The sequence below is a fragment of the Platichthys flesus genome, chromosome 3 (assembly GCF_949316205.1).
Source record: "Platichthys flesus chromosome 3, fPlaFle2.1, whole genome shotgun sequence".
NCBI lineage: Eukaryota > Metazoa > Chordata > Actinopteri > Pleuronectiformes > Pleuronectidae > Platichthys > Platichthys flesus.
The window spans coordinates 13,908,734-13,922,858 of NC_084947.1; the positions used below are offsets into that span (position 1 = coordinate 13,908,734).

A 14,125-nucleotide genomic window follows, 5' to 3' on the forward strand; every position below is an offset into this window, starting at 1 on the left:
CTTTTGTCTCTGTATTTTATTTTTAAAACAGTAAACGTCTCCATCTTCTCGCTAAGCCAGGTCATCATCAAGCTGTGTTATTGGCTGACCTGTCTTTCCAGTGACCATAACAGATGATTTCCCTGTTATCCACCGTGCCGCTGTGACTGTGTGATCATGTGTTTACATGTTGGGGAGGATAGAGTGCTCTTTGTCTGCTTTTGGCCTTAGACATGGAAAAAAAGGAATTGGATAATTTTCACGTCATAGGTCACATGTGGGTGGACTCCTGCTGAAGCGCCTCTTGGTTTGTTATGTATTCGGTGCATTTGGACCTATTGCAGTGATTTCCTGTGCCTATTCTGGCCCTGTTCTGTTTTCCCTGTGTTAGATAATATACATCATATCAAACAGTGTCACAGAACTAGTGTTAAGCAGCGAAACCGAGTCTTCCTGAATTCAGCTGTACAAAGTGTTACAGCTTCTCTGCGCAGTGTGATCCACTGCAGGACTGCTGAGAAGAGTCGATTCAAGCAAAATGAGGCTGTCATTTTTCAAAGAGTTCCCCTCCCAGCTCCAGCTGAGCACAGAGCTGTTCTGGAGGCCAGCAGCTGTTCCCTGAAGGCCTGCATGTGTTTGCCCTCCTCTTCCTCTTCTCCCCTCTCTCCCTCCCCTCTCCGTTTCCCCAGAAATGAGGAAAGGTGTCAGACAAAAAAAAAATGGGGTTGAGAGTCTGGAAAAATAGAAACATAATACTTGAATAATGACATGTCTGCTGGGAAAGACACGCTTGTCATGGGAGGTGTTTAAACCTCAAATCCTCAGTAGCTGTAGCTCATAAAAAAGTATTTGAAAGTTTAAATACATGATAGATTCAGCATATAACGTTTGTAAAAGTACAGTATATTTGTCTGAGGTAAATTTCAAGATAAAAGAATCTTGAACACATTTTTTACAATTAATTTGTGCATCAAAGTTTACATACAACTGTTGGTTGATAATGTTATACTATATTATAAATGACTTATTTTTGCTCTTTGTCTCAATATTACAGCTAATGGAGCATGTAATGGAGTCCTGCGGCCCTCTGGTGGTGAGTGTGAGTAGGACAAGTGTTGAGCTGAGTCAATGATCAGTCCAGTTGTGCAATTAGAAAACAAAAATCTTGTTCATACAGCTCAGGGTTAAAAATCTGTTTTACAGGTAAAGGAAGTAAAACAGTTGATCTCTGTTGACCATCAAATGCACATAAACACAAATTAAAGAACTGATCTGTTTACAAAGGTTATTTACACAAATAGACCTATTCACAATATGAAACACAGTTTAAAAAGTGCTACAGTCTTTTTGGAGATATAAACTCTGGGCTGACAAAAGACTTGATCTATCACAGCTATGACTTAAATGTGTCGGAGCCTTTACTCACAGTGTCAGGTCAGTAAGGCAACTGAGAGTATATTAAATCAACAAACATTTACAAAACATACATTATGGCCATAATTACAGAATAATCCACAACACAATTCACTTCTCCCTCCACAAAACAAAGTACAAGATGTTCATCGGTGAAAAAAATGTCAAGGCCCTCTGATTGAATTCCAGTTATGTTCCACACTTGCTTCTCTCTTTGATATTTGCAAAATAACAGTTTTAATTTCTCCAGGTTTTCATTTGTGTTTGATCTAGGGCTTGGCAATGAAACAATATCAATAATTATCCTAATGTCATTTTAATAGCAAAATGGCAAAAGTCACATATATAGCTCTATAATGACTATCCTTTGTGCAGGCATAACTCATCATTTACCTCATTGTGTTTGTTATCCTCTGTCCATAAAGACGAGTTTAAATCCACAACCTTCACTCAGGAGCAAAATCCGTCTTTAAACCCAATACATAATAATGTAACGTATATCGTGATGATTATCGATATCAACTAATTTGAGCATTTTTTATCTTCATATAATTTTTGACCATATCGTTGTGCCTTAGCTCGATCACAGGAAATGGAGCTCTAGGCCGATCAGGTTCCTTTAAAGGGCCCATATTTTACACCATTCTGGGATTTAATTAGAGGTCCTGGTACGACTAAGATGGTATATCAGTGGTTTAAAGCCGAAATAACTGCTGCTATGTGTGTTTCCATGTCCTCTCCTCTGCCTCTCTCTTGAGCTGCAGACAGATTGGCAGACTGCACTATGAGTGACACGCGACCAGGCCTATCACCGGTCTCCTTCTGGCGCATTCACTCAGGTAAACACAGCTTCAGTTACATCAGGATGTTTCTGAACGGTAAGTAACACCGTCCTCAAGTTTGTTCAAGTTTCAGCAGGACAGTCGCCATGTAGGAGTAAATCCTGAGTTACAACACAGAGTTTCAGTAATGTCTACGTTACTTCGTACTGAGCACCTGATACGGCACGTCAGAAGAAATAAAGTGTAGCTGCTGGTCTCGAACACTAACGCTGTCAGAAGGAATGTGCAGGGACACATTCTCTACCTTGCATCCCTCCAGGCTGCAGTGTTTCTTAAGTGTTGTTTGTTGTGGTCAGCCTGTGGAAGCTAACAAGCTGCTAGCTCAGCAACATGTCTGCTGGGTGTCGCATTCGGTGTGCAGGGGTGGAGGTGACTGGGAGCGGTGTTGGTGGGTTTGTATGCTGTACTGGTACCAGCTGGGTGTGGCTTAGAGAAACGAGTGGGATCCCGAATTACATCATTCGGGGGAGGAAATAAGAAACGAGACGTTTCAACAACATATTTCTTAGAATGGACTGAGTGCAAAAGTCTGCGCAGTGACTGTTTTCATACTTTGAGGATCCCTACCGACCCCTTCAAGTAATAGCGGATAGTTAAAGCACAGAATTTTTTTTTATACAATATGGGCCCTTTAAACAAGAAAACAACCAATCAATGGCGCTCTTTAAATGAATAGGATCCATTTGTGTCTTCCTGCTTGACTGTGGATTTAAATATATGTTATGTCCTGTCAGATCTGTAAAAATATATCTACGTAGAATAGTGGTCATTAAAAAAAACATAAAGAAAGTGATATTGTCCATCATTTAGTGTAAACTCTTCAGGCGGGTAGCTGAGCTAACTGTCCTTGGTAAACTCTGGCACCTCCAGCACCATCCTGACTTCCAGACTGCCCGGCATCTCCAGGGCCAGAGCGGGGTGGCACGGCTGGGTGAAGCGCTGGCTGAACGTCCCCAGCAGCTGACCACTGAGGGGGTTGTAGAAAGACAGACGACCGAGCTGGTAATCCAGGAGGGTACCTACTCGCTCCGGCATCTCAATCACAAACACGCTGGACTGAACGTGGTTGTGGAGCAGCTGATATCTGCAACTGCAAAGACAAACAGTTGGAACATTTAGAGTGACGATGTGAGGAATCTTTAATAAGAGGGGAGAGGTAAGCATACCCTGAGGGTGTAGGGACACATTGCAAACACCATGACTGGCTGTTTTCCCCCAGTGAGCTGTCTCTATTGGCTGCGCTGTACGCCACTCCAAGTCTGTACGCTGTGCTTCCTGAGACAATCGTCTCCCAGTAGTAACGCCCACGTGCTGACAGCAACTCACCCAGGACGGATGGACACCTTGACAAAAAAACACACAGACTAAAGGTTTACACATGTTCATGAAACATTCCCTCAAGTAGGAGGTTATTGAAACTTTGTTAAGGTTCAGTGGGTGAAATATAGTGACATCTAGTGGTGATGTTGTATGTTGCAGCTGAATACCTCTCAACTCACCCTCCCCTTCCATATATGAAAAATAACATGTGGTAGCATTCAGTTGTCATAAAAAGTTTTAAAAAAAAGTGTTTAGTTTGTCCAGTTTGGGCTACTGTAAAAAAACATGGCGGCCTCAGTAGAGTGGACCCGCTCCTAATGTAAATATAAAGTATTTAAATATAAAGGGCCCATTCTAGGATAAAGAAACTAGTGAAAACATCACCCGCATTTTTCTATACTTATTTTTCTGCCAATAGATTCCCTTCACCTTCACCATGAACACTGGACCTTTAAAACTCACTGTGTGTCTGCGAGTGGCATGTTTTCACTTGTGTCCTGGGAAAAGTGCAGAGCGGTCTGGTCCTCTGAAAGCTCCAACGCAGGGTGAGCCGAGGCCTTCAGCAGGTGGAACCTCGTACCTGGAAGAACGAACAGGTCACAGGAGAGAACTTTAAAAACAAAAACAACAACAAAAACAATTAAAGTGTGTGTTTCTTTTAACCTTTAGTGGAGATGAGTGCAGCCTCGCTCTGTTCGCTGGCTCCAGCCTCATTTACAGCTTTGATGTAAAACAGATAATTCTCATTGGGCTGCAGAAGAACCCTCTGTTCACAGATCCTGATACCTGAGATAGTTCTGGGAACACACACACAAACACACACACTTTAAACCATTGTACAGCATAAAGGTTTAATGTATGAGAGCAGCAGCATCACTGGATTCAGAGGCCAGCAATTAGAGTCAGACATAATGCTGTTGCATTGGGAACAATTTTGTAAATTAAAAAACCAGGTACTTACTTACTATTAGACAAGAAGTAGTACTTTTACTTGAGTACATTTTTGTCTATTTATTTGTACTTTTTACTTTAGATATATTTATCTATATATTTAGTACTTGCTCCACCTCTGGGTAATGGCTTGACGTTTTAACTTACAAGTCATTAGCAGAGAGTAATTTTCAAAGTTATAATCACAAAATATTTTCAAATTAATCATAACATTTTTCTGTATAAAAAATATATTTATTTTGTATATTCACTTATTCATGAATTTCACTGATGTTTTTGTCCTCTTTACTGCTCACACAGCAAATTTCCACACAGTAGGACTAATTAAGGATCATCTGATCTGATCTTATCTTATCTCAGCTACATCATTTTCCTGATTCTACTACCTATCAGATTAAAACAGTAAATTTGACTTGCTACAAACAAATGATACGTGTCAGATCATGCATGGTCTCACCTGAGCCCCTCTCCCTCCAGGTCATACTGACGGCAGTACTCCAGAGTGTAACTCTGTCCGGGGGTCTGCTTCTGCCACCTCAGCGTGGCCGAGTCCCACATGATAGTACAGCGGTCTGTGTCAATCACTGGCACTGATGGAGCTGCCAGAGGGAGAACAAGGATCTAAGACAATAGACAAAGTGCTGCTGCCTGGATAAACCTGGATATGTCATGCAACAGAAATCTAAACGCTAGATCAAAAAGTTAAAGTCATTGTGCACTGACCGGTTGTGAAGGCGAGTCTGTCGCTGGGCAGAGAGCAGCCTGTGTAGTTGACAGCCATCACCCACACCTTGTATGTCTTATCAGGCTCCAGCTCCTCCAAGACACAGTAACTCTCCTTCACTGTCACACGGTACTCCTCGGACACAGCTGTGGACAACAGCAATATAAGAATGACGCATTATATCAACAGCACTATACCCACTACAAACACTGGAAAAAAAAAATATATAATACAATATAATACTTATAAAGACCAATCATTTATTTTTGTCTCAAGATAGGTCATCATTTGAGATCATACCATGTTAACAAGCTCAGAGCTGTAAGTCTAAATAAGACACTATACAAATGTCAGTCAAATAACAGTGTTTACCCCCATGTGGATCCTCCATGCAGTAGACCTGGAAGCAGTCTATGATATCTCCAGGGTTGACCTTCCAGTAAACGGTGACACTGGTGCTGGTGGCTGAGCCTGGCTCCTGGGGCTGCAGCGTGGGCCTCTGAGGCACTGAGGCGCAGAACAAAACACACATGCATGACACTAGACTTCATGTGGATTCACATGTATCTGTAAAGAGATGTCTGCATTTGACAGACCTGGGATTCCCTTGCGATGTTCGACGTGTGAGCTGGAGGTGTTGCCCTTGGCGTAGTCCTCGAACACCAGTAGTCCCTTGGGACCCAGCTCCAGTGACATGGCTGAGTCTAGAGCTGCCTCGAGCCTAAACACACAACCACAACGTTTAAGTTCTGCCTACAACAACAAGCAAATGTAAAAAACGGTCTTTGCTATAGGTCGGGCTTGGTTTGTGGAATCAAAATCTACATCCAAAATTCAATCAGTAATGTTATATCCCTGCTGGTCAAGCAGCATGCTGCACTGGTTATCACTATCCAGCGACATTATTTAGTTGTTATGAAAACCACACTAGCTCACACTCCATTCACGGACATTACCTTGCACGAATGTCCTCAGGAGACTAATAGGAGAACAGATCGAAGAGGGGTTCATCAGAAGTGTGACTCAAACCCTGATCACCAATCTTTGTCCAATCACGACATCAATGATCTAATCAATCTTCAGGACTCACCCGTGCGTCGGTCTCGGCCTCTCGGGCCGTGGTCTCCAGCGTGGCCTTGGTGGTGTCAATGCTCTCCTGGAAGGAGACTATCTGGTCGTACAACTGCTCCAGCTTGGCCTTCTTTTCCTCCTCCATGCTGACGGACATGTTGTTGTACTGCTCCATCACCAGAGCCATCATCTCCTCGTTCTGTGCCTGCATCGCCATCTCGCCATCCACACACTGGTCCTGGTGGCGAGGAGAGTGACCAAGACACAGAGACACTTTGATTTCACAAACGTTCTCTGATAAAATGATTTACTGCTGAGAAGTCATGCTGAACAATGAATGTGAATCTGATCCTGCAAACATTTTAGAGCAAGGGAAAATTGAATGTGTGTGATATTAAGTGAACATGCCTCACCTCTACAGAGTTGTAGGCCAGCTCCAGTTCAGACACCAAGTCCTCAATGTTCTCTGACCGACCCTGCAGCTCTGAGATCCAGTCACTCAGCTTCTCCTGTTAAACAAACATTTATATGTAAATCACCAGGCATATATATATACATGTACATGTACATGTATATATATATAGAGAGAGAGCTTTAGTTTTGAAAGCTGCACCAAACTTAAACCGCCTCTGTAGTACTTCTAGTGATTAAATTCATCCCATCATTTGCTTCTGAAACATGTATTTTACAAAGGCAATCTGACTGATGTCTGGGAGAGGGATTCTCCTTCTTACTGTTGTTATTTCGACTGATGACACAGGTCAAAAAGTTGCCTCCAGCAGCTTTAAGGGGAATCACCATGGAGGATTCAGCAGATCACTCTCTGATCCTCGTAAAGCCGACTGCTCTCCACTAAGACTGTGAAGAACAGTTGTGTGTGTGTGTTTACAGGAGCTGAAGATGTGTCGGTGTATAGCTCAGAGAACTGGACTGGAGACAGGTTTGCTAAGTTGTCTTGGTAAACTTGTCACCATGGATGTTCCACTCGGTGTACTGTCTGAGTGAGGTGGGACTTGTATCACAGCTTTGATCTGCTTCTTATTTACAGTTTACAGGCTGTCAGTGTTTCTTATAAATACAACATCACACAGGCACCAGACCAGGTTCAGATTTCATATGGAACTGACATCTGATCATTCTCAGTTTGGTCCAGCTTTCCCATCATTTAGATGCCAAATATTTTACTGAGATTGTTGATCATATGTTTTCTAATACATCTTCTTAGACAAATATTTCAAAACTGAATATTTTCTCTCCTAATGAATGTAGCATCAAACTGATGAGCTTTCTCTAATTATAGCTTTTTGAAAACTGTGGGTAATTAATTGTTTTAGGTTGCTAGAAGGTGTAATAACATATTTTAAATACAAATGTGTCTGACCCTGTGCTGATCCGGAGGTACTCTACAACAAGAACATTGTGTGTATGTGTTTGTGGGTGTGTGTGTGTGGTTACAGATCAAATCTCACTCTCCGCTTGATGATGACACACTGGACCTTTCCACAGATCAAAGTGGAGCATTACATCACAACAATGCAATGTGCTTGGCCACAGCCTGAGGGAAACACAACCTTGCCAGCATGAGTGGAAAAGTTATGGACAACTTATTTAGGACCAGTTTATTATATGATGATCCAAACCAATTCCAGTAAAGAGCGTGACCATCATAACCGTGTGTAATAATTCTGGTAAAGTGTATGATGATGACCTGCTATATGATAACTGGTAAGTTATGGAAACTGCTACTGTGGCGTTTCAGCCACGAGCCGCTGAAGCGCTCAAACATCTGGGAGACGCTGTGACCCTCCGAGGCCACGGACAGACGTAAAGGAAAAACATATTTTCTCTTCTAACAGATTGTGACTCAATCTCCTGACATAAATAATTGTGTTACTCTCTGCAACCATTCAATGTGTTATATCATATGGGTCTGATTCACTTTTAATCTTCCATTGTTTCCCATGTTCTTTTGAGAAAAGGCCTATTTACTTACAGACAGAAAGAGATCAACTGTTCCTTTAAATGTATTTCTCACATTTTGTTTTTATTTTGAATAAATGTATTATGATTATTAATACTTTGCATGTTTATTTGTGGAGTATTAGTGTACATATCAATTGTTAATGTCCCCCAGTATATAATATATCTTAATGAACTAATAAGACAGCTGATGGTATATTACAACTGAGCTGATGTTCAAGATAAGCACTAATGACTGTATAATTTCTATCACTGTTTATCTTGTATGTGAGTATTTTATTATATATATTATATATATTTCATGATTTCCTTAAAGTCTATTGGTTCATTATTCATTCATATTTCATTGATTTCCCATAGTGTAACTGAACATAATCTTTTGTTAGAATCTTATGATAAATCCAAAGTAAGGACTTGCCATGCCAAAAACTGATCTTCATGTGTAATTTCAGTGAAGTTGCCCTTTGCAAACATGTAAAGCTGTACATTTAAAACACCTTACATGCAGATCACAACAAAGGCAATATGTGCTTTGTACAATACCTTGATTTCCTCATATGCTTTGTCCACCGACATCACCTCATGGCTCTGATGTTTCCCTGACTCACATTCGTCCTCTGGCAGCAGACATCCGCAGGTGAGACAGAACCAGTCCATCTCCTGCAGCTCAGCAGCCAGTCGGGCCTGATTCTCCTCCTCAGCATCGATGATGTCATAGTCAGCCTCGATCAGCTCTTCTTCTGGGGACACTTTCTCCTCTGCCTCCTCTATCTCCATCTCTACACCTCTCCTCTCCTCTCTGCTCTGGCCCGACTCAGGCCTGGATTCCTCTGCATCTCTTTGTGTTTCCGATTCAGGCATCTCCTCTGCATCCTGTTTAGAAATCATCTCATATTCCAACTCCTCCACAGGAGCTTCTGGAGCCTCTTCAACCACTTCATCTTGCTCAATCTTTTGCTCTGTATCCTCTCTTTGCAGATCAACATCTGGAGCTACATCCTGGATTATAATGATTGCTTCTGGGGCATCTGCCACTTCGTTCACCTCAGCCTTCAGTTCAACATCTGGTTCTTCTGTTTGTATATCCTCTCCCTGCAGCCCAGATAAATCCTCCAGGGGAGTAAAGGTCCTAAGAGGAGAAAAGACATCCTCGTCTTCATCTACGTCCTCCTCCATCTTCTTCTCCTCTGTGTGAACCTCCTCCTCAGGAGCAGGTGGTGAGAATGTTCTGTCTAATTCATTTTCAAGTGGTTCTTCTACCTTTTCATGGACTTCTGGCTCTAATTCCAACTGAGTCTCTGTCTTTGTTTCTTTGATTAGCATTGGTATATCTTCAGTTGCTACAAGATGCTCATATACACTATCAGGTTCAGGGACAGCTGGTGCATCACTTGGGGTCTTGTCTGACCACTTACTGATGTCAATGTCCATCTCTACAGCTTGTCCTTTGGGAACGAGGAGGATCAACTCGTCACCTATACTCACCATGTCTTGAACTATGGTCCCAGTGTCGTCTGTGGGTGTTTTAGCTTTGACTTCAGTCATTGATTCCTCTGGTTGCTGCTGCAGGGCTTCAACCATTTCACGAGGTTTTTCGTCTGAATCCGTCTCGACTTCCTCTGGGATCACGGGTTCGGCGACTTCGCTTGAAATCTCGGTTTTAACCTCTGATTCCTGATGAGCTTCAGCGTCATATTCTGGTGACTGGCTCTTAGCTGCAGCCTCCAGCGTTGCCATTGGAACATCTGCTGTATCATCATGTGTTGCCTCCTGAAGATCAATCTGAACCTGGGTTTGGATCTCTTTTTCATTCACTGCTTTTTCAGTTACCTCCACAACTGCCTGCACTGCACTTTCGCAGTCGGTGATGACATCCACAGGTCCAACATCCTCAGGAATGTCTTCTGTTTCCTCACACGGTGACATTTCAACTGATGTCTTCATTTCACCTGAGGTCTCGGTCGAGGTGATCATTTCCTCTTCGACCACGACCTCTGGTTTGGCCTCAGTCGTTGTTTTCTCATCAGCAGCCTCCATCTTGGTGTCAGCAGCTGCCTCTTCAGACAAGGTCTTTTCACTGGTTTCTGTTTGGATTTCTGATTGATCGTCCGTCTGTGGCACCTCGTTGCTTTCAGGTGCTGTCTCATCTTTGGCCTTCACAAGCCCTTCAGGCATTTTTTCCACTTCCTCTTGTGTCTGATATGGTTGCTTGGTTTCAGTCAAGCTTTGCTCACTTTGTTTGTGCTCTTCTCTCTGATGCTCCTGACTCTCTCTTTCTTTTTGCTCTACTTCCTTCTCTACCTCTTGAATATCAGGAAGTGGTTCATTACTGCTGCTAGTCTTGGGCTCGGCCTGGTCTCTTTTTACCTCATGTTTAATTTCCTTGACCTCACTCAGTTTAAACTCCTGAACTGATTCTTCTGGTGCTGTCTCATCTTTGGCCTTCACACGCCCTTCAGGCATTTTTCCCACCACTTCTTGTGTCTGATATGGTTGCTTAGTTTCAGTCAAGCTTTGCTCACTTTGTTTGTGCTCCTCTCTCTGATGCTCCTCACTCTCTCTTTCTTTTTGCTCTACTTCCTTCTCCACCTCTTGAATATCAGGAAGTGGTTCATTCGTGCTGCTAGACTGGGGCTCAGCCTGGTCTTTTTTTACCTCATGTTTCATTTCCTTATCCTCTGTCAGTTTAAACCCCTGAACTGATTCTTCAGGGGCCTCTGCTCCATCCAGTTCTCCAGTCAGCATTGAGAGTTTCTCTACTTCTATTTCCTCCTCAAAAGTTGCTGATTGCTCATCATCTCTCCTGTCTCCAGCTCTGACCTCCTGTATCTTCGGTTCCTCTGTCTTTGTCTTGTCTATTTCTGCGTCTTCAACCATCCTTGTTAGACACCCTGTCATCTCAAACTTACTATGTGAAAACATCATCCTCCCCTCCTTCATATCCTTCACAGACTCCGGTTGGGCCTCCACTGTGGAAGTTTCATCCTTCAAAATAAACTTCTCCAGGTAGCCGTCTGCCTCGTCTGAATCCGAGAAACGTCTCTTGTAAGACTTCTCAGACGTGACGCTCTCCGCCTCTGAGTATTCCTCGTCACTCCTCTGCCGCTGGCCTACAGCGTCCTCGTAGAGGTCAGAGTACATGAAGGACATGGCGGTGGGCTCCTCCAGAAGGATGGGGTCGATGATCTTCGGGGGTCCAGGGGAGATATAGATGGGTGTGAGCGTTGTCTCTTCGCTCCCAAACAACACCGAACCGCCCTCCTTCATTGTTCTCTGGCTCTCTCGTCTCATCCTCATCCTTATTCCTCCGTCTGCCTCGTCATTGTCCTTCCGCTGCGGTGCATCAGCAGGAGATCCTTCTCCGTAGAAGACCTCATCCAGGTGTTCTTCAACCATATCCACATCTGTTACAAAGACAAAAGAGTCTTCTGATGCAGAGGGGCTGTCTGTGACCGTCTCCTTTGCAGGTGTTTGCTCCTCTGCCTGGGGTATCAGTGGAGGCTGTTGTTCCTCCTGCTGCAGCTCTGGAACTTGTTCTCCAGGAACTGCATGATCCAAGAGGGTAAAATTCTCAAAGTAGTCAAAGTCACTGGTGCTCTCTTTCTTAGTGGGAGCGTGTCTGGCTTCTGTGTCTGCGGATGGCTGAGACGAGTCCTGTTCCGAGGGATGAGGAGAAATAAGCAAATCAGGACATAGTGATTTTTAAATCTCCAAATAAACAGGCATCTTATAGGACAAATGAAGTCACGTAAATGATAGGACTAGCGTTAGAAATTAGATATCCCATCATAATAATTGTTCAAATCAATCAGATACGTACCTCTTGGTGATCTAGTACTTCCCTCTCCTCTGGCAGGACGTGATTTGGTGTCCAGTCATGGGGATTTCGGGACCTGATCTGTGGAGTCTGGTCCAGATAAGACAAATTGTCGTGCAGCTCCGTGCTCTCCTCCTCATCCACAGTAGGAAGTTTGGAGGGGACCCTGATGTTGAGGATCTCATAACCCTCAGAAATCAAACTAAACAGTTGCTGATCTTTGTTTTTGATTTCTTCCAGGTCTGGCTCTGTTTCCGTTTTCTCCTCTTTGACGTTGGGGAGAGAGACCTCCATCATCTCCGGTCGCTCCACTCCCAACACTGAGGCGGATCTCGAGCTGCCAGGTCGGCTAAGCCTGTCCCCCAGTCTGCTGCTCCTTCCTCCAGACCTAATCCTCCTGCGGACTATTCGCTCCTCATCGAAGACGATGGTGATCTTCCCCGCAGCTCCAGAGCCATCCATGCTGTAGGCTTCAGAATTGGAGCTCGTTTCGGAGGCCCAGGGAGTAGAGCAGCGGCTGGAGGCTGTCTCCCAAACAATACCACTGTCCTCACTCTGCACTGTCACCATGGAGAACGATGGATCCACCATCAGGCACTGCAGTTTGGGCTTCACCGACTGGTCCTGGACAACCTCTCGCAGACTGAAGGAGGGAGAAATGGAACAGAGTTAGAGGAAGGAGCGATCAGGCTGTTTGTGCCATTCACTGGAGGAGGAAGGGGGATGACTTAACACTCTGAGTGCAAGAGGAGATCCTCCTGGCACGCCTCTTGGAAATGCAAGCAGAGAACAAACCAATGAATCAAATCAAAACATATCTGAGCAGCATCTGCCCTAATTCATGTTTTGCAGCACTGAGGCGATTCAGAAAAAACGAATCTGACAACACCAGAATGCCCGCTGATCTTTTCTCAAGACGATTACTTGACGTGTCAATCTCCAGCATTAGACCACGTGTTCAAGCCCAGGCTGCCAACGTGAGGGATGAGCTGAAAAATAAGGATGAAATGTGTCGCGAGCTGTTCCTCCCGTTATGAATACAGCTTGGTTCATGGAGGGGGGCTACAGCAAGGTGACATCCCAAAGCGTCACTCATGTAATATAAGAGAAGAGATGCCTGGACTTAACAGATACATCCAACATATCGGTGTCTTCTACTATTCAAGACATGTCACGGATAGCTCCAGCACTGAGAATGAAACACGATAAATGAGATGTGTGATATGGGATGGTGAATATATCAAATAGTCAAATAGAGCTACCTGCCATGCCACACTCACATTTCCTGCTCTGAACTGAATCACAGATGGTTATATTAAGTAAGTTATGCACTCTTTGTGTAACATGGGTCTCATTCTCCATAAGGAGATAAGACAAGGCTACAAACAAGTGGTTCTTCCACTCACAGACTCCATTCATGCATCTCTCAGCAGAAAAGAGACGATTTCACCCAAACGGATCCACAGTTGAGATTATTCCGCGTGTAAAGTCCAGATAAGTGAGTGAAGCACCTGTTCTGCAGCTCCTCTAACTCGTCTTCATCGTCCTGACTGACGGCCTCGGAGGCTTCAGACTGAAGCTCCTGCAGCTCTGTCATCTCCGGCTCCAGACTCTCACACTCCTCCATCTTGTTAACGTCCTCCCAGCTATTCCACTCTGCAGTTCCCAAAGCTGTTTTTCTGGATGTTTCCTTTTTCACTGCCTTCTTGATGTTTTCAGCTTCTCTGAATTGGGAATAGTTGCTCTGCCTGTTTGTGTCATTCTAAGTTGGGAGCTGTCCATCTGACTCAGCGGGGGACAGAAATAGACGTGAGTGGGGGAATGACAGAGGGGAGTGGAGATAGAGAGTGGGTCCATTTCACTTGCTGTTGAGTTAACATCAATAACACACCAAATCCAAGTAGTCAGATTTTAAACCTGTTGTGCAATATTGTTATAGATCTGAGAGAATTGCCACCATGTAGCTCTAGGTCTTTGCCAATGTCCAACAGCTGACTGAGGGTATGTGCCTTTAAGATCAAAATCCCC

The 14,125-nt window shown here is 43.8% G+C and overlaps 1 protein-coding gene across 1 annotated transcript; it reads right to left on the reverse strand.

Annotated features, from left to right (window-relative positions):
* Positions 1-1,157: 1,157 nt before the first annotated feature.
* cmya5 (cardiomyopathy associated 5) lies at positions 1,158-13,832 on the reverse strand. Its single transcript, XM_062384709.1, has 14 exons — positions 13,609-13,832; positions 12,101-12,740; positions 8,824-11,934; positions 6,714-6,809; positions 6,320-6,538; positions 6,186-6,208; positions 5,826-5,950; positions 5,602-5,736; positions 5,229-5,375; positions 4,963-5,104; positions 4,218-4,351; positions 4,017-4,134; positions 3,401-3,577; positions 1,158-3,324 (listed from the first exon to the last, which is right to left on the reverse strand). Exons 1-14 carry the CDS (start codon positions 13,722-13,724, stop codon positions 3,072-3,074), a joined length of 5,436 nt encoding a protein of 1,811 aa, XP_062240693.1. The 5' UTR covers positions 13,725-13,832; the 3' UTR covers positions 1,158-3,071.
* Between the last annotated feature and the right edge of the window lie 293 nt (positions 13,833-14,125).